We start from the raw sequence: 19722 nt of genomic DNA, 5'->3' as shown, positions 1-19722 counted from the left end.
CTTTTGAAGTGTATGTTGAACTGGTCTGTTGTATTTACTTGCCTGTTTTAAAGCAATGTATTTGATTACTAAAATACTTATATACTACTATAATCTAATTGCTCTTCACTCTAGTTAAAAGATATTAAAATGATAAACGTTGTAAAATTAGACTCTACTCTCGTCTTAAATGAGAATCAATCGTCTATCGAGAATGAAAGAGAGATAGAGAGAGAGAGAGATTTGATCTGAAAATACAGATATAGTTGAATTCGTGTAGGTCTGGTTAAGGTGGAAAACCTCCTGCTCCTCGCCCTAAAGAGTTTAGGTTCAATTTGGGCAGGCTTGACCCATTGGGCCCACTGTAGCAAGTCTAGCCCAACAGCCTTGTCTCCCATCGTTTGCTGCCTTCATAATTCATAGTATATCAATTCGCCCTTAAAAATTATACACTTTCTGTTATTAAAGGCGCCTCCCTCGTGGTAAATTTGGAGGGGAGTTTGTGAAAGAGACGTAGTATTCGTTATCTCCGAAGAATCGGTGAAGGTTCTCCTTCCCTTCCTGTCTAAGTAAAAACAAATAACAAAATCAAAATCTGACCACTTCCTTTTTAAGTTTCCACGGAATCAAATTTTCTTCTTCATTCGAAACCCTAAACCATTGATTTCAAATCAGCTTATAATTTCCTGAGGAAATTCATATATTTGTTCATAGATATCAACAACTAAAACTTATCTCAACAAAAAAAAAAAAAAAAAAAAAAACTAAAACTTAAAAGAGAAAAGAGAAGAAGAAGATGAGGAGAGTTTTTGGTGTAAAGAAGGATAAAGAACCTCCTCCTTCGATTCAGGATGCCACTGATCGAGTAAGTCTTCTCTCATTTTCAACTTTTCTCTTTCATTTTTAGGTATTAGGCATTGTTTTTCTGGATATATTAGTTTCTTTTGTTGTACTAACAAAGAAAGAATTAATCGCTTAGTTGAAGAAATTTGAAATTGCTAGTCGTTTCTTCTGTTGCTTGGTTCGATTTCGATGGTCTAATTGGCTGCCCTATAAAGGATTTAGGGCAAATTGTTCATACTTGATATAGTACAATTGTTTGGGGGAAATACCAAGTGATTTCAAACCTAATCTGGAGTTTTTGGTTGTAAAGTGGGAAACAAAGACACCAGCTTTAACCTAATCAATTTAAAGAACTTGCTTTATGATCAGCTCAAAATTCTTGAAGTTGAGATAATAGTTGCATTGTTGACTCTCTGAGATGACATTTTTATTTTTTGGGAGGATATTTGTTTCTTTGGTTTGGTTGGCGACTTACTGTGATATCTTTGACTTCTAATGATACCATTAACTCTTTCTAGATTGGTAAAAGAGGTGATACTGTTGATGAGAAGATCAAAAAGCTTGATGTTGAGCTCAGTAGATACAAAGAACAGATAAAGAAAACACGGCCTGGTCCTGCTCAAGATGCTGTTAAAGGACGGGCAATGAGGGTTCTCAAGCAAAAGCGCATGTAAGCACCGTTCGCCTTCTACTGCTCAGTCTGAGCAACCTGTCTCAGTTCTGTAGGTTCTGATAGCGTTTGAGGAACATAGTTTTTCTTTTTTGAATTATGGAACCTATGTTCTCGTTCCAATCTATATTAAAGGAATGAACTTCGGGACCCTACACTTTAGAATTAGGTACTAGAATTCAGCTTTCAGATCACTCACCTTAAGAAAACATTCTCTTTCTGGAGCTTGATGCCTTTGGTTAAAATATGTAGCAAATAGTGGTTTCACTTCTTTTTGGTGATATATGAATCTTTCATTTTCCCGGGTTCTATTGCCGAAGTTGAATTTGCGTTGCCTCTGAGTAGTAGTATTGATTTGTTGGCTAGTAACGCTAGTTTCAAACTTTAATACGTGTTATGTCTTTCAATTTGTACTTCCCGTGAAAGGGTTTCACCATTCAATGACACACACTTTATGTCTTCTCACCAGGTATGAAGGGCAGCGTGATATGCTTTTCAATCAGACGTTTAACCTTGACCAGGTTGCTTTTGCTGCTGAGGGTATCAAAGATGCTCAACAAACAGTACGTGCTTAGACTTTCTGTCTAAACAAATTTTTGTGTGCTCGAGGAGGGGCATCAATATATATATATATACTAGGGTATAGCCCGTGCCTCCGGCATAATTTTGTGTGAAAATAAGTAGAAAGTGGGAAGGAAGAGAATTTAGTGGGTGGTTTGTAACTAATTTTCTGAACATGGAGAGATTATAGGATGTTAAGGGAGAGAATATGGGTAAGTGGTTATTATTTAGCAGTGAAAAAACGTGGGATATAGTGGTTTTTTGTGGTTGGTTATCAAAAAAGTGGGAGAGAATTAAGGAGCCTCTGATTTGGTGGGTTTGAAATTCAATTTTAGTCGTTAGATTAGATAATTTTTGATGAATATCGGATGGACGTGAATATCCATGACATAAAATCTACGGCTCACCTCAAAAAACACCATTGTGTTATATATAATAGATATATATATATATATATATATATATATATATATATATATATATATATATATATATATATATATATATATATATATATATTTATTGTTCTACATGTATCACATATGTATATCTATGTATGTCTATATAGGCATTACAGAAAAACCCGTTATAGACTTATGTTAGACCAAACCCCGACTCCGGCAGCACCCCTAAGCAACATTGTGAGCGGCATGTATAATTCAATCCTGAAGGGAGGAGGGGGAGAAGGTCTTAACTTGTGGCTCTGAAGTTCTATAATAAAATGCATGTGCTGTAAGAGGTTCAACCAAAAATGTCTTCAGGGATGATAATTGTCAATTGAATAACTCAGATATTTTGAGCAAATTCAGTAATTATTAATTATTTCAAAATTTCCAATTATTGGAAACGTTTTATATAAATTATTTTAAGCATGAACGACTGACAATTAATTACGTGAACTTGTCAATTAGGATGTAGCATGTAAATAATCCAAGATCCTTGATACTTTCCTCCTTTGGACACATCGTAATGGATATCTTGTAAATTTTCAATCATATATCAATCATATGTAGCACTAGGGAGTAGGGAGATGTTGATCTGGGCTACTCAGGGTTTTAGAAACGTGTGATGTGTTTAACTTGGTGTTTTATTTTCAGATGACAGCTATGAAATCTGCAAACAAGGAGCTGAAAGGAATGATGAAGACTGTGAAGATTCAAGATATAGATGTGCGTATTTCAATTCAATTTCTTATTCTCCACTACTAAGAGATTATTATTAGTATTACCTTTCAAAACCCATCTATGTTATGTAAACTGATTCTCGAAGTTATAATATATATGTAGAATATGCAAGATGAAATGATGGACTTGATGGACGTTAGTAATGAAATTCAAGAGTCCCTTGGTAGAAGTTACAGTGTACCAGATGACATCGATGAGGATGATCTAATGGGCGGTAAGCTGATTCAACTATAATTTATTTATTTTATCTTTCTATTTTTCCCCTGGATTTTCTTCCAATTTACAAAATTCTCATTTTCTTTGTTGTTTACTCAATAGAGCTTGATGCTTTAGAAGCTGACATGGGAAGGGAAACGGAGTCTGATGGTGTACCCACTTATCTCCAACCGGATAACGAACCAGATGTCGAATCAGAACTAAACTTGCCTCCAGCACCATCAGGCCACACCGCAGTACCAGCTCACAGAAACAATGCCCAGGTATATTTCCTCTGACCTGTTAACTAAGCGCGTCATCTTCTGTTAAGTTCGTAGGGTCATTAACTAAAAACATGACGACATATCAGTGAGAACGAGAAAAGATTTTCAGAATCATACATTTTGCATTAATTACTTGAAGCAAACCAACTTCGCAATTTCTTGGACAAAAGTTATGTGTGTGTGTGTTTATTTATGTGTATACTAGAAATTTGGGAAACCATCTCGGTACTCTCCAATCATTTATATCGGTGACTACTCTTTTACTGATAAAAGCAAAATAAGATTAATGTAACCCTAAATGGATTTTAACACACTGCAGGCTGAGGATGAATTGGGATTACCTTCTGTGCCTCGAGCATCACTTCGTGGTTGAGGAAGAAACTGTGTACTGACTGTCTGGGTGACAATTCATGGATAATTAGTGTGTGGAGCCATATGGATATAATATAATGTGCAGAATTCACGTTTCATGTGCATTTTTCAGTCAGATTATAACACATTGGGTATGTGATTGGAAATAATTTGGAGGTATATAGATTTTCGCATCAACAACCATTTATATTATATCAGTTCACATGTTAAGTCAGTTCATCTTGTGACCCATCAACCAATTTTCCCATCGTTTTCTTGCTTTTACAATTAAATGACTGTCTTCTCATAACGAAAAAAGCTATCTACACTTGCCATGAGAAACTGACAAAATGACTTTAACTTAAAGACATGGAAGCCCACCTCCAAATTTGTGATGCCAACCTTAGGACAGAGCTGGATGAGTAAGGTGGCATGTTTTTTTATCGCTACCAGACTTGTTTGGATCTGAATTGTCATGGTCAAGATATTGAATGTTTATTTAAGTCGTATTTTATGTCTGACTCAAATAGAAACAAAATCAGCCTGAGTCGGACTTTTTAGGCTGAGTTAGAGACAAAACACCGCTAGAGTGGCTTGGGGAGGTAGATTTGTGTTGGAAAAGGAAATGGAGATGCTAGGCAGCTAGGGTAGTGTCATTTTCAATTTCTGAAAGCTTTAAATATCAATTTCAACAACAGTATTTGTAAGATAGTGGGGGAATATAACTCTTGCTCGTCAGTCAACGATTGGGCGTTGGGTTAATGGAGGGGAATACGCGAGTATGAAGCTATTATCTGGAGAAGGGCTTTACCGATTTAGTGGAAGTTATTCAAGTTCGTCACTTCTCTTTCAGAGTATTGGTATATTTAAGTCTTAAGATCCAATTCGGTTGGATGGTTTCTAAAGAATCTAAAACTAGCTCTAAATAAGCCAAATAAACATATAATCATGAAATGAAACTCCATAGCTATTAATTATGACAATTTCGAACAAGTTCTTCGGTATGTACTTTTTTCCTATATCCACAACAACACTAAAAACCTCTCCGAGATTTCGCCCTAATAACGATTCACAGAAATATGTAAAAACTTATTATCTACACTAAAGAAAAACAACTAAACAAAACAAAGCAAGGGAAAAGTAGAAACTGAAAATCACCAAGAACTGAATGAAGGGAACTCAATCTACCTTCTTCACCGGCCGTCGGAAGAACTAAAAGTTTCAGCAAGTCCAGTGGGTCTTGACGGAATACTTCCTTTACTGTCATTTAAACCGGAAAAACTATACTCTTTATCTTCTGATTCTTGCCAGTCTTTTACCATCTGATTTAAGGGTAGATTATAATCAATCCCTGAATATTCCTCTGTTTCGTCTGGAGATGGTTTCCATTTCTCAACGAGTCGAGAAAGAACGTTTACAGCGTGACCCATGTCTGGACGTTGATAGGGTTCCCTTGCCGTGCAATGTCCAGCTAGTTCAGCTATAATGCAAATGCTTTCGAGTGTTTCTTCGTTGACTTCAAGAGCACGGTCGATAGCATCTCTTAGTGTTTCCTTGCTTGACTTGACTCGCCAAAACCATGCAGCTAGGTATCGGGTCTCCTCTGATCGGTTCTCGTCGAGGGCTATCAATCCCGTTAGCAACTCCATTAGCACAACTCCGAAACTGAAGACATCAGCTTTCGTTGTAATTTTCCCCGTTACTGGATCAAATAATTCATATAAAATTTTAGTAAAAAAATGTGCAAAAACAGAACCACGTATAAAACGAGACTAATCGAAATGGGCAAGAATTGCTTACCAGCATACTCTGGTGCCAAATATCCAAAAGTCCCTGCAAGCTGGGTCACCATGGATTTCGTTCCATCCGGGGCGAGTTTGACTAACCCAAAATCCGAAACTTTAGCTCGAAAATCATCTCCAAGTAAGATATTTGACGATTTCAGATCTCTGTGTATAAAACTTTCGCGAGCCAAATTGTGAAGATACTCCATCCCTCTTGCTACATCTAATGCGATATTGAACCTTCTCTTCCATGAAAGAGGTTCTATTTTCAGACTGTCCCATTGAAAAAGATGCTTACTCAGAGCTCCTTGTGGCATATACTCGTAAACTAGAAGCCTCTCGCTTCCTTCAATGGAGTATCCCAATAGTGACACAAGATGCCGGTGCCTGACCTTCGAGAGCACGGCTATTTCAGAGTGAAATTCATTCAGAGTTTTGTCACTAATAATAGAGCCTTCCATTCTCTTAACTGCAATTTTTGTCCCATCATCTAGTTCGCCTTTATAAACTCTACCGAAACCACCTTTACCAAGCTCATTTTCTGGAGCGAAATTCTTAGTAACGTTGCGAAGTACTTGGACGGATATAACCAAGTTTCCGGACTCGATCATATGAGATTCACTAGTTGAAGTGCTGTTTATACTCTGATAACTACTTCCTGGCACAGTAGATAAGCTCCCATTGCTACTATTTGATACCACAATCTTAACCATGTTTTCTGGATCAGACGGGTCTCTAGGGTAAACCACGTAGGAACTCGGTGCCTGTGTTCTTCCTTTCCTCTTCTTGCATAAGTACATAGAAAGTGGAATTGCCAAAAGAACCAAAACAATGAATATAACGGGCGCTATGATCACAACTAGTTTAGAGCTTCTGGAACTTTTACGTCCCGTACCTGTCTGGGAACCCCCATTTGAATCACCATTGTTGCTCGGGGCGGATGGATTTCCAGACGGGTGCCCAGACGTTGATGGTGTTTCTCCAGAGTTACCATTTAGTAAAGGATTCCCCTCGGTAACAATCTTAACACTACTGCTGAATTCAGGTAATGGAGGTTCTATATTGTTATTACTCAGATCCAATACTTTTAGAGATTTCAAGTTGGTCAGATTAGCAGGAATCTTCCCGGCGATATGGTTTCCTTGAAGTTGAATATCAGTAAGCGAATCTAGCTTCGAAATCGGAGGACTAAGAGTACCATTAAGGCCAAAATTACGAAAATTTATAACAGAGACCTTCTTAGTACTTGGATTGCAAGTTAATCCAAGCCAACTCTGGCATGGATCATTACCACTCCATGAAGAAGTAAGTGTTGAGGGATAGCCGAAACCATCAAGAACATCGATAAGAACTATAACTTCAGGTGCACATGGTAGTCCAGGAACAGACTGACAAAATGAATTAGAACTATAAGAAAAATTATTACCACTTTTGAATTTGGGAATCGAACCCATGAAGTGATTATTGCTTAAATCCAGTTTCTGCAAACCCATTTCAGCCAAGCTATCAGGAATTGAACCAGAAAGATGATTTTGGTTGAGATTGAGATCCTTCAGATTAGTCAGCTGTCCAATTTCAGTCGGAATTTTGCCCGTAAACTGATTTCCGTGGAGCCATAGTTGTATTAAAGATGTCATTGTGCCAATAACATCTATAGGACCTGATAATCCTCTTCCAACCTGATTATTCAACCATAAAGCTTGTAATGGAGATTCCTTGAAACTTGCTGGAATTCCACCAGAGAGTTCGTTGTAAGAGAGTTTCAAGTCTGTAAGAGATGACATAGTTCCTAAGAAATCTGGTATAGGACCAACCAAATTACAACTTATCAATGAAAGATTTGCTAACTGAGCTGAATTCTGCAACGAAGAAGGAATCGACCAGCCATTCGTTTCGTTTAATGGATTATTATCTAAAGATAACACCAACAAACTATTCAAACCTTCCATGAAATCAGAAGGAATTGTATCAAACTGATTATTACCTAAGAAAGCATATTCCAACTGATCTAAACCCTTGAAAGTTGGTAATTTTCCATTGAAATTGTTTCTCTGAAGACCCAAGTTGGATAGAAAACTAAGCTGGTTGAAGTTCTGAGGAAGAGGCCCTTTTAGTCCCACACCTTGAACTTGAATCTGTGAAACTCTATTTCCAGCACAAAATACATGATCCCATTTAGGAGGTCCACATGGATCATCTCCTTTATCAGGCCAATTTAGAAGCTCTGGATTTTCTAACCCATTTTTAAAATCAATCAAAATTTTAAGATCATTAGGATCTGTAACACTAAAAACAACTGAAATCAAACAGAGAAACACAGCAGAAGCTAGTTTTCTCTTATGTTCTTCTCTCATGTTCTTACTTCATCAAAATGCTGATAACCCTTTTGCATTAACACTACAAATAACCTAGAAAAATATCAAAAACAAGAAAGTTCAGAACCACAAAACAAGAACAAAAGGTTATAGAGATATATATATATATATATATATATAGAACTAACAAGCTAGAGAAATTTCTTTTTGACTATAGCTAATTTCATCAAAAACCCATTTCAAGAATTTCATGAAAAACAAAACCCAGATCCCAAAAAGAACAAAAACAAGATTACTAGTGCTATATAGGTGAGTTTCAAACACTACTTACCAAAGACAAAAACTCAGAAGTGAAATTCCAGTAGAAACTGTGAATCTTCTGAAGAAATGTTCAAATTTGGGTTTGTAGAAGAATCCAAGTTTTTGACATCTAAAGAAAGAAAGAAGATAAATTTTATTTGTAACCTGATGATGATAGTCTCTCTAATTATAAGAGAATCTTATCTTTCTTCTTCTTCTTCTTCTTCACTTCCACCTGTAAGTTTTAAGTGGGTAAATCCTAATAAAAAAAAGGGTATTCCTCATTACTTCTTCTTTTTGTTTTCATCCATTTTTTTTACATCTTTTTTTTTTGTTAATTCTTCCACCATTCAATCAACAAAATGAGATTATGAAGAATAAAACTTTGGGTAGGTCCACTTTGAACGGTTGAGATCTTTTACTTTTGGGAAATCACTGTTTTCTCTTTTCTTTTTCTTCTTGAAAGAAGTAATTCTTGAAAAATTCCCTAGAATTGAGAGTTTTAGGATTAATTAGCACAAGAATTTACTTTAATGGATGCTTTAAATTTGTTTAATTATGCTTATGTTTCGAATTAATCGAGATTACTTTTGTTGTCATGTAGAATATCTAACTTTATGTCCTTTGAACTCCCAACACAATTGGGAATTTGGGTCCACTTCACAATCAAAAGAAACCTTGGGTCCACTTCACAATCAAAAGAAACCCGTGATTTTTAGATTTAACTTGATATATCCTATTGGCAAAATGAATTAAAAAAAATAAAGAAAATATTACTTATGAATTAGATTTTTATTTAAAATATAAAAGCTGCTGAGCAAGAACCTACTCCTTCCTCTACTTAAAGTTTATGATTTAATAGTTTTTGTGTATGTGTCGGATAGATTGGAATAAAGGACTAGAAGCAGTAAGAAAATGGTGATCGAATAATGAATTAAATAAATTCTATAACTACCATCACGACGGTATCTTTAGTCTTAAGACTATAAGACTTTTAAGGTCACTTGTGGGTTGTAAAAATCCATTTATTCCTATATCTGTCTTAATTATATTTAAAGTCGATTAATTATGGATTTCAACTTCCATTAGAAATCAAACCTACAATTTTCGAGATTTGGAGTGAATATCAAACTACAACATCAAGTTGTGGTGGTAAACTATTCATAATTGTTTTTTTATTTATACACCTTCTTCCAATGTAGAGATTAAATTTATTTTTCGTGTACATTTAAATTCTAGTGATAGAATATCACTTGTGGAAGTTTGCTGTAACAATCATGTGGGTGCTTTAGGCACAAAATTAGCCTACCATCAATTACATTTATTTTGCTGAAATCAATTACTTATTTATGTTTTAGTCTTTTATTTTATTTTGTTGCAATTAGTCTTTTAATTTCTCTCTTTTCAAATTTGATTTTCATCATCTTGTGTGTTTTTTTTTTTTAGCAATCGACTACGGTCTACGTTAGTCGTTAAAAGGCATTGATACATCGAAACAATGTGATAAGCACGATACTGCCGAAATAATACTGAGGCTAAAGCCCGACGAATTAAATGGCTATAGCCTGACGAATTAAATGGTTTAAAGCCTTCATAAACAACTTTATTTTATACCCAAGTCCAATATTCCTGGATTTGCACTTTTATGGGATCGAACCTGGGAACTTTGCATTGCAGAATATATGCACTGACCAACTGGACTCCCAATGGTTGGCATCTTGTGTTTTTTTCTGAAAGGACCTCCATTAACGAAGGTTTTTTTTTTTGTTGAACTCCATTAACGAAGGTTCTTAAAAACTTTTTGTTCTAAAGAAACATAAATAAAAGAAATATTTGATATATTTTCTTTCTCTAAAAAAATTATAACGTACCTCCATTAATGTAGGTGGACTCTATTCTCTATTAATAGAGATCTGCCCTTTTCTGCAGTAATTTTTTTTGAGAATAAACATTAAATTGAGAAGACAATTACATTGTTTAAGTCAATTTCATGGAATAAATCCTAGAGAAAAGCCTAAAAAATCACTGTAGTTAACCGCAAATGGATCATTCTTGTAACACACTAATTTTGTTGTACAAAAAGTGAAGTAGCCTAAGAATGCGCTACTTGGTTGCAAATTCGGGGGCAGAAGGTAAGATTCACATATCTCTCATGTACTTGCAATCTGAGCCCTTGGATGATATTATAGAGTCTCCACGGGGTATCAGGATCAACGCCCAAGATCATTTTGATCAAACCCTACAATCACTTTCAACTATAAAAGGAGCTTGGGGTATTTCTTCTATTAATTCTAGCGTTGTTTTCAACCCTAGCACGGAGAGAGACTTAACAGACATTTAACGATAACAGAAAAAAAGGTCATCTGAGTATTTTCAATAAAGTATGGGGGCTACTCGGGAAGCTTGTCACAAAATTAGGAGCCTTTTGAAAAATAACTCTAAAAAAGTTAGGATCTCTATTTATAAAGGTCTTGTTAGAGAAAAAAGATGATGACACTCAGGAGTAAGAAGAAAGCTAAGAAACTAATATTTATTGTGATTTACGAAGCCAACTGATGGCTCAGTTGGTTGTGCATGTACTTCAAATTTGTAGAGGTTTTAAGTTCACGCCACAAGAAGTGAATTCTATAATTTAGGCTATGAATAATGTAATAATTTGTCGGGTTTTGTGTCTCTTTGTTGTTGGGCTTTAGGCTTCTTTCATTCTGGTTTAAATTAGGCGGTTATCGTGTTTATTACAATGCCTTGTAACGACTAACGTAGATCTTAGTCGAATTCTAAACAAAATCTATAATTTATTAAATTTAAATTATTAAAAAATACAAATAAATAATTTAGTTAAGCTTTAGATCCGCAATTCAGTAGACCTTTACATAATTACACCCATCCCTAACGCGATAAGCTCCTCTGACTTGAGGACTCCCACCGAAAAAAAATTTATTTTGTATGTGGCAAGACCTATACTAGGGAGAGGTTTTAACTTTTTAGACTGTATTTGTTAGTGGGTCAGCCACAATTACCTGGGCCCACGTTTCCTAATTCAGTGGCAGCTCTTTCGGTAAATAAATGTAATCAGGGTGCGACGCGTTTCAGACAGGACTTTTTAAGAGAGCCAAAAGAATCTATTGGCATGGTTGACGTGCGGATAAACCACTTTGTTTTGGTAGAGGGTCCAATCAAAATTACTCTGACTAGTTGTTGGTGGTTTTGTCCAGCTTAAAAGGATAAAATTCATGGCGTCATATAAATTCTAAAATTCTAGGAGTGTAGGATGGATTAGTGGATGCACTTAATAGTTATTGAATTTAAATTATTAATGTTTTATTTTTTCAAAATAATTAAACGTATATATAATATAATAAGTTTGTCAAAATTTAAACCTCTTTCATTTTGTTGGGCTATAGACTTCTTTCATTATTGGTTCAACTTATGCGGTTATCGTGTTTATCACATATTCATGATGTATCAATGTTTTGTAACGACTAACGTACATCGTAGTTGATTTCTGAAAAAAAAAAAATCGGTTCATTTTGAGTTAGTCTTTTCTAATAAATTATGGTAAATATTTCCAAAATTTTCATTTACCCACTAAGTCTCTAATTAACTTTAGCATGATTTGTAGTACTCTATAAAATTACACTAATCAATAATTTTGATGGAGGTGTAGGGTAAGAAGTAACTTTAGCATTATCTAGTTGGGCTATAGGTCAGGTTATGTTTGAGTGGGCTATAGGTCAGGTCATTACGAGTTTGAGTGGGGCGGGTAGCAAGCTTATCATATCTTTGATGTATTCAATGTCAATTGTACGACAATATAACCGGCTTCAAAGAAAGAAAAAAACTATTGTAAATAAAATGAATGAGTCTGGATTGCATAACTTTAAAGTCACGGAAGCTACCTTTAAAATTATTTTGGACATATTTACTTTCAGTTACGTTCTTAATAAAACGAAGGGAGATTTTATAGAGCCCCCTCATTTTTGTTAAAAGGCCTCCCCTCAGTGATAATTTAGCAAGTAAAATGGTTCATGAGGAGGTCTTTTAATAAAATTGGGGAGGCCTTATAAAACTTCCCTAAAACGAATTGATAAATATTAGACTTTAGACTCTTTGGTTTCCTGAAAATAAAAATAAAAAGTTGCTCTTGTGGAATGAACCTTGCTTGGTTGAGGTAAGGAATAGTGATTTCTTCCTATGGGGCATCTAGGAACAAGAAGATTCAATCAGACGACGAATTCTTACGTGGTCCAAGGAAATTAAAGGTCCGCTTCCACGATTTCATATATATCGAATCTTAATATAAGAATAGCTTATATAGTCACGATTCAATTCGGGTCTCCTTTCTTCCATAAAGCTTACAAAAATGAACCTCCCCTTCCCGTCGTCAGGCGCCCCTGTGGTAGTACGGAGGAAGGACTTGCGCAGATTGTTGGAATTTTTGGACATATATTAATAAAATTAATATTATACTAATTGAAAGTTAAAAGAGATTTGTAAATAATTGTGACTATTCATTATAATAGTTTGAATTCAAATTTAATTACTAATTGTTACCTTATGGAAGATACAACCTTTCATTATAGATGTCTTTTGATTTTTATAAGTGTTTCTCAAATCTGGTTAAGTATGATCAATATATATATATATATATATATATATAAAGTGTAGAGAATTTGAGAGAAGAAATTATTAATATTAATTTTTGTGTCAACAATATCTTTACCATAATCTTCATGTTCTTATGCTCCAACTGTGAAATCTTCATTAATTACTTGACTCAGTTTCACAAAGGCTTGTCATATCTTAGGAAACAATGTCTTGTACCTTCAAGTAATCTCAATGGAGAGGGGCCAATATTGCTTTAAGGAAAGTGTACCTAGTACATGTTTCAAACCTCTAATCTCCATCCCTCTTCTATTAATCATTGTTTGTTTGTCGAAGACAACATGGATAACAATTGGTGGGGTGAGAGAGGCACCAAAAACCTTCCCCGACTGACAGAATGTCTAGCTACTGACATTTGAAAAAGCAGCTTTCAAGGTCTCGTCACTTGGGTGAATCACTTGAGTATCAATCTCTCTATTAAGCAAAACCAAAAATTAGACCGGTAAAGATTAGGTCCGTCCAACAATCTATTTGAGGGTCGGCGAACACAGAAGAACCAAACCATATGTAAACTGCTAGTTGTTGACCATCAAATTTTACTCTCAATGTGGAGAACAATGTGTTGGCAATTTGAACCATTGCCTTGATTGAATTAAAATTAAAAGAGACACATCCCTAGGATCATGTCTCTCCATATAGATGTCTCTCCATATAGTCACAATCATCTCTATATATACATAATCCAGATTTCATTATAGGATATAGAAAAATCAATTAGTTTTCTAAATTTAGAGTTTGCATTAGAAGTCTAAGAAGTTAAGAGAGTTCTCTACTTATTTGGTTCGAAGTTTCTTGAAGAACGAAGTGCTGCGCTTCAAGAAGGTAAGACTGTTTTATCCTGGGAGACGATTCGTATATACAACCCGGCTTAGCACCATTGCGGGACGAATAACGTCTTAAGGAGAGAGTATCCAATACTCGACTCAGTCATAAAACTATTACTTGTTATTCTACTTACTTGATTATATAATTTGTCGAGCGGAATCATTATCGAATTGTGTATTCGAGAAGGACAATTAAACTAATTAGTCCAACAATCTTAAGACGTTATTCTGTGTGTCGGATTTCGCTCGTCAAGTAGTTAATTTAATTCAAGTTCTTGTTTTCTTTTAGTTAGTGTTCAATAACAGAGTCAGACCTTATCAATTATCTCTCTTTGTGGGTCTCTGTTAAAACGAGAGTAAACCTTTATAAACACTCTGTCCACTTTTGCCTTTGCATTGGAATTAATTATGCACCTTCTTTGCATGAGAATTAATGTGTCTGGGTTAGTTTATTTATTTATCAGTCAGTAGAAATTTGTTGGCCATTGGAAGATTTATGATACTTTAGAGAATAGAGTGGCCAGTTTTAATATAGATATCTCTGAGTTGTGACGGTCTGGTTAATTTGATTCTCTTATTCTATTTGTCTTTGTTGGAACTAATATATATGTTTGACTCTGATAAGACTGGGATAACAGAAAGCATGACTAACTGACCTTCTGGAAACTTGAATAAGGTTTTAAATCTTCTTAATCTTGTGGCTATAATCTATTCTGGATTGTTAGATTAAGTTATATTCCTATATTAAATTATATAGGATAGATTGAATAGAAACATTATCTTGCTTATGTTAAACTCATAATCTATCCTGGAACATAAAACATCTTGTTGTTTTTCGAATCATCTAAGTATTGTCCTTGGTATACGTATTACATTGATTTGGTTTCTGCTAATGTTTGTGACTGCCTTCTGTTTTGAATCTATTATTTATCATCGAAACGGTATACAATCAAGAAAGGTATACAGTTTATTACCATATGCTTATTAGTCTATGAATTGTGTATTCAACAGACAAATGGCAAGCAATACTGGAAACAATGTTCCTGTCCCTCCAACTCATGTTTCTCACGGAGAAAAACCTGAGAAGTTTACTGGAGTTGATTTTAAAAGATGGCAACAAAAGATGTTGTTCTATTTGACCACTCTTAACCTTGCTAGGCTGCTATACGAAGAAGCACCCACTCTCAAGGAAGATGGGTCGGATTTTGAGAATGTGGCTGCAGTAGATGCTTGGAAACATTCTGATTTCCTTTGCAAAAATTACATTCTCAATGGTCTCGATAATTCCTTATACAACGTTTATAGTCCGATTAAAACGGCAAAAGAATTATGGGAATCATTAGAGAATAAGTATAAGTCTGAAACTGCCGGAGTGAAAAAATTCATCATAGGAAGGTTTTTGGATTTCAAGATGACAGACCTTAAAACTGTCATTAGCCAAGTTCAAGAATTCCAATTAATTTTACAAGAATTAAAGGCAGAAAAATTGGTGATTAGTGAATCATTTCAAGTGGGAGCAATCATTGAAAAATTGCCACCATCTTGGAAAGATTTTAAAAATTACCTTAAGCATAAACGCAAGGAAATGGACTTGGAGGACTTGATTTTAAAATTGAGAGTTGAAGAAGATAGTCGTCTTGCCGAGAAAAAGAATGAGAAGCCTTCGGAAATCTCAAAAGTGAATGTGATTGAAGGGGGACTGAAAAAGAAAAGGAAATTTTCCGGTAAAGAAAAATATCACGGGAACTCTAAGAAGTTCAAGGGAACTTGTTACAATTGCAACAAGAAAGGACATCTTGCCAAAGATTGTCGCTCCAAAACTTGGAAGAAAACTTACAAGAAAAGAAAGACGGAAGACAAAGTGATAGATAACTTGTCTGATGGTGTCAAAGAGATTAATTTATGTGCCGTTATTTCTGAAGTCAACTTGGTAAATAATCCAAGAGAATGGTGGGTAGACACTGGTGCTACTCGTCATATTTGTTCAGATAAAGGAGTATTCTCATCTTATAAAAAGGTAGAAAACGCTGAACCTTTATTTATGGGAAATTCGGCAACATCCAAAGTTGAAGGCACCGGGACAGTCATACTTAAATTCACATCTGGAAAGGAAGTAACTCTGAAAAATGTGCTTCATGTACCCGACATCCGAAAGAATTTAGTTTCTGGTTCTTTATTAAGTAAGAATGGTTTTAAACTTGTATTTGAATCTGATAATTTTATTCTTACTAAGAATGGGATGTACGTGGGAAAGGGGTATTTAAGTGAAGGTCTGTTCAAGATGAATATAATGACCATTATTCCTAAGATTAATAAAATTAATGATTTTGCTTATATTGTTGATTCGTGTATGAAGTGGCATGAGAGGTTAGGACATGTTAATAATGATTCTTTAAGAAGATTAATTAACATGGACCTTATACCTAAATTTGATTTAAATCCCAATCATAAATGTGAAGTTTGTGTCGAATCAAAAATGACTAAGTCGTCTTTCCGTTCAGTTGAAAGAGACACAGAACCGTTAGAACTAATACATAGTGATATATGTGACTTAAAAACGGTTCAGACAAGAGGTGGGAAAAAATACTTCATCACGTTTATAGATGATAGTACCAGATATTGTCATGTTTACTTATTAAGAAGTAAAGATGAGGCCGTAGAAAAATTTAAAATATATAAGAGTGAAGTTGAGAATCAACTCGATAAAAAGATCAAAACTTTACGAAGTGATAGAGGTGGTGAATATGAATCACCATTTGCTGATATTTGTGCTGAAAGTGGTATTATCCATCAAACAACGGCTCCTTATTCGCCTCAGCAAAATGGAGTCGCTGAAAGAAAAAATCGAACTTTAAAAGAAATGATGAACGCATTACTTATAAGTTCAGGATTACCCCAAAATTTGTGGGGGGAAGCTTTGCTTTCAGCAAACTATATTTTGAACAAATTGCCTCATAAGAAAAAGGATAAAACTCCTTATGAGTTATGGAAAGGAAAAAAACCTTCTTATAAATACCTCAAAGTGTGGGGGTGTTTAGCAAAAGTGGCGATTCCTACACCGAAGAAGGTCAAAATTGGACCAAAAACTATCGATTGTATTTTCATAGGATATGCACATAATAGTAGTGCATACAGATTTCTCATATATAAATCTGAAATTCAAGACTTACATGTTAATACGGTAATCGAATCAAGAAATGCTACATTTTTTGAGGACATATTTCCATGTAAATTAGACGATGAGAAAAGTTCCAAAAAGAGGAAATTTGAGTATATTAGTAACAATGAAAATACAAACCAAAATGATAAAGAGAATGTGGTTCAAGAACCACAAGCAGGAGAAAATAAAGAGGAACTCCGAAGAGGCAAGAGACAAAAAATTGCCAAAACATACGGTCCGGATTTCCTCACATATTTGTTAGAACAAGAACCGCAAACATACAAAGAAGCAATGTCTTCTCCTGAATCTCAATTTTGGAAAGAGGCCGTAAATAACGAAATTGAGTCTATCCTTCAGAACCATACATGGGAGTTAGTAGATCTTCCACCGGGGTGTAAACCATTGGGTTATAAATGGATTTTCAAGAGAAAATTAAAAACGGATGGTTCTATAGACAAGTACAAAGCGAGACTTGTCGCAAAAGGATTTAAACAAAAAGAAGGATTAGACTATTTTGATACATATTCTCCTGTTACGAGAATAACATCAATTCGGGTATTAATTGCTATAGCATCTCTATATAATTTAGAGATACATCAAATGGATGTTAAAACTGCTTTCTTGAATGGTGAATTAGAAGAAGAGATCTATATGGAACAACCGGAAGGGTTTATAGTACCCGGTCAAGAAAAGAAAGTTTGTAAATTAGTGAGGTCACTGTATGGGCTGAAACAAGCACCAAAACAGTGGCATGAGAAATTCGACAAAGCCATGTTGTCAAATGGTTTTAGTATTAACGAGTGTGATAAATGTGTCTACACTAAATCTACTACCAACGGAGTTATAATTCTATGCTTGTATGTAGACGATATGTTAATAATGGGTAGCAATTTAGATATGATCAAATCTACGAAGGAAATGCTATCAAAAGTATTTGATATGAAAGATTTAGGTCAAGCAGACTTAATTCTTGGAATCAAGATATGTCGAACTTCTAATGGAATAGTTTTATCTCAATCACATTATATTGAGAAAATTTTAGAGAAATTCAACAAAAATGATAATCAAGTTGTAAAAACTCCAGTAGACCTTAGTCTACATCTAACTAAGAATACGGGTCATAGTACTAACCAATTAGAATATTCTCGGATAATTGGTAGTTTGATGTATCTAATGAATTGTACACGACCTGATATTGCATACTCAGTAAGTAAATTGAGTAGGTTTACGAGCAATCCAAATACAAGTCATTGGAGTGCTCTGATAAGAGCTCTTAGATATTTAAGATATACTAAGGAGTATGGGTTACATTTTACCAAATACCCTGCAGTTCTTGAAGGGTATACTGATGCAAATTGGATTTCAGATACAAACGATTCTAAATCCACAAGCGGTTATGTTTTTACTATAGGTGGTGCATCCGTTTCATGGAAGTCCTCAAAACAAACTTGCATAGCAAGATCAACCATGGAGTCAGAGTTTATTGCTTTAGACAAAGCTGGAGAAGAAGCTGAATGGCTTCGTAATTTTCTAGAGGATATTCCAATTTGGCCAAAACCGGTGTCTGCTATTAAAATACATTGCGATAGTAAATCGGCAATTGGCAAGGCACATAATAAAATGTATAACGGAAAATCTCGACACATACGTCGAAGACACAATACCGTTAAACATTTGCTCTCAAGTGGAATTATAACAATTGATTATATAAAATCAAAGGATAACCTTGCGGATCCGTTTACAAAGGGGTTATCGAAAGAGCAAATGTACAAGTTATCAAGGGGAATGGACTTAAAGCCTAAAGTAAATGAGTAGATCGCAATAGAAACCCAACCTAGTTGACTGGAGATCCCAAGATCTAGGTTCAAAAGGGACAACATAAATGTGAAATACTCGCCAGTAACACTGAAAGAGTCATTCTCTTACCCATTCCTAAGTATCAGTGTTGCCTGTCAGGTGATAGGATAAGCGATGCTTTTAATGATGCCTATATTCTTGTGTAAACAAGTGGGGTACGTCAGGGTACTCTTCATAGGACATCACCTATGTGAGTGTAGAACTGATGCCGGTTCTATGAGAATGTCTTAAGGCGGAATTCTCTAAAGCACTCATGAATCCAGGAGATGTCCAGGGCCGAAAAGGACACAACCAAAGAATCAAATATGTACGGAAGAAGTTGTGTGTTGGCTATTGTATCGACTTACTGCGAAAATTGAATAGTTCAAGACATCATGTTCACTAATCAATTAGTAAGTTCGGTAGTCATACACTAAGGAAGGTTCAATGCCAAAAGCCACCTCTCCTGATGCAACAACTTCCATATGAACTCTCTTAGTCTGTATGCATTGTCAGTTTGCATAGTCTTCATATAGAATAAATTTTAATTCATGTGGGGGATTGTTGGCAATTTGAACCATTGCCTTGATTGAATTAAAATTAAAAGAGACACATCCCTAGGATCATGTCTCTCCATATAGATGTCTCTCCATATAGTCACAATCATCTCTATATATACATAATCCAGATTTCATTATAGGATATAGAAAAATCAATTAGTTTTCTAAATTTAGAGTTTGCATTAGAAGTCTAAGAAGTTAAGAGAGTTCT

At 34.9% G+C, this 19722-nt stretch overlaps 2 protein-coding genes across 2 annotated transcripts; one reads left to right on the top strand and one right to left on the bottom strand.

The window, feature by feature from the left end:
* Positions 1–449: 449 nt before the first annotated feature.
* LOC147546042 (vacuolar protein sorting-associated protein 60.1-like) lies at positions 450–4302 on the top strand. Its single transcript, XM_086635218.1, has 7 exons — positions 450–844; positions 1341–1492; positions 1962–2055; positions 3151–3222; positions 3340–3451; positions 3556–3716; positions 4036–4302. Exons 1-7 carry the CDS (start codon positions 776–778, stop codon positions 4087–4089), a joined length of 714 nt encoding a protein of 237 aa, XP_086491344.1. The 5' UTR covers positions 450–775; the 3' UTR covers positions 4090–4302.
* Positions 4303–5010: 708 nt separating this feature from the next.
* On the bottom strand, positions 5011–9305 carry LOC147546041 (receptor-like kinase TMK2). The gene is made up of 3 exons (XM_086635217.1): positions 8498–9305; positions 5868–8259; positions 5011–5769 (listed from the first exon to the last, which is right to left on the bottom strand). Exons 2-3 carry the CDS (start codon positions 8203–8205, stop codon positions 5261–5263), a joined length of 2847 nt encoding a protein of 948 aa, XP_086491343.1. The 5' UTR covers positions 8206–8259; positions 8498–9305; the 3' UTR covers positions 5011–5260.
* Between the last annotated feature and the right edge of the window lie 10417 nt (positions 9306–19722).

This window comes from Eschscholzia californica, unplaced genomic scaffold, assembly GCF_041429995.1.
Source record: "Eschscholzia californica isolate CP2 unplaced genomic scaffold, dmEscCali1.0.p SCAF_4, whole genome shotgun sequence".
In the NCBI taxonomy this organism is placed as follows: domain Eukaryota; kingdom Viridiplantae; phylum Streptophyta; class Magnoliopsida; order Ranunculales; family Papaveraceae; genus Eschscholzia; species Eschscholzia californica.
Note: the sequence above shows the minus strand (reverse complement) of the source record. Positions and strands in the feature narration are given on the sequence as shown.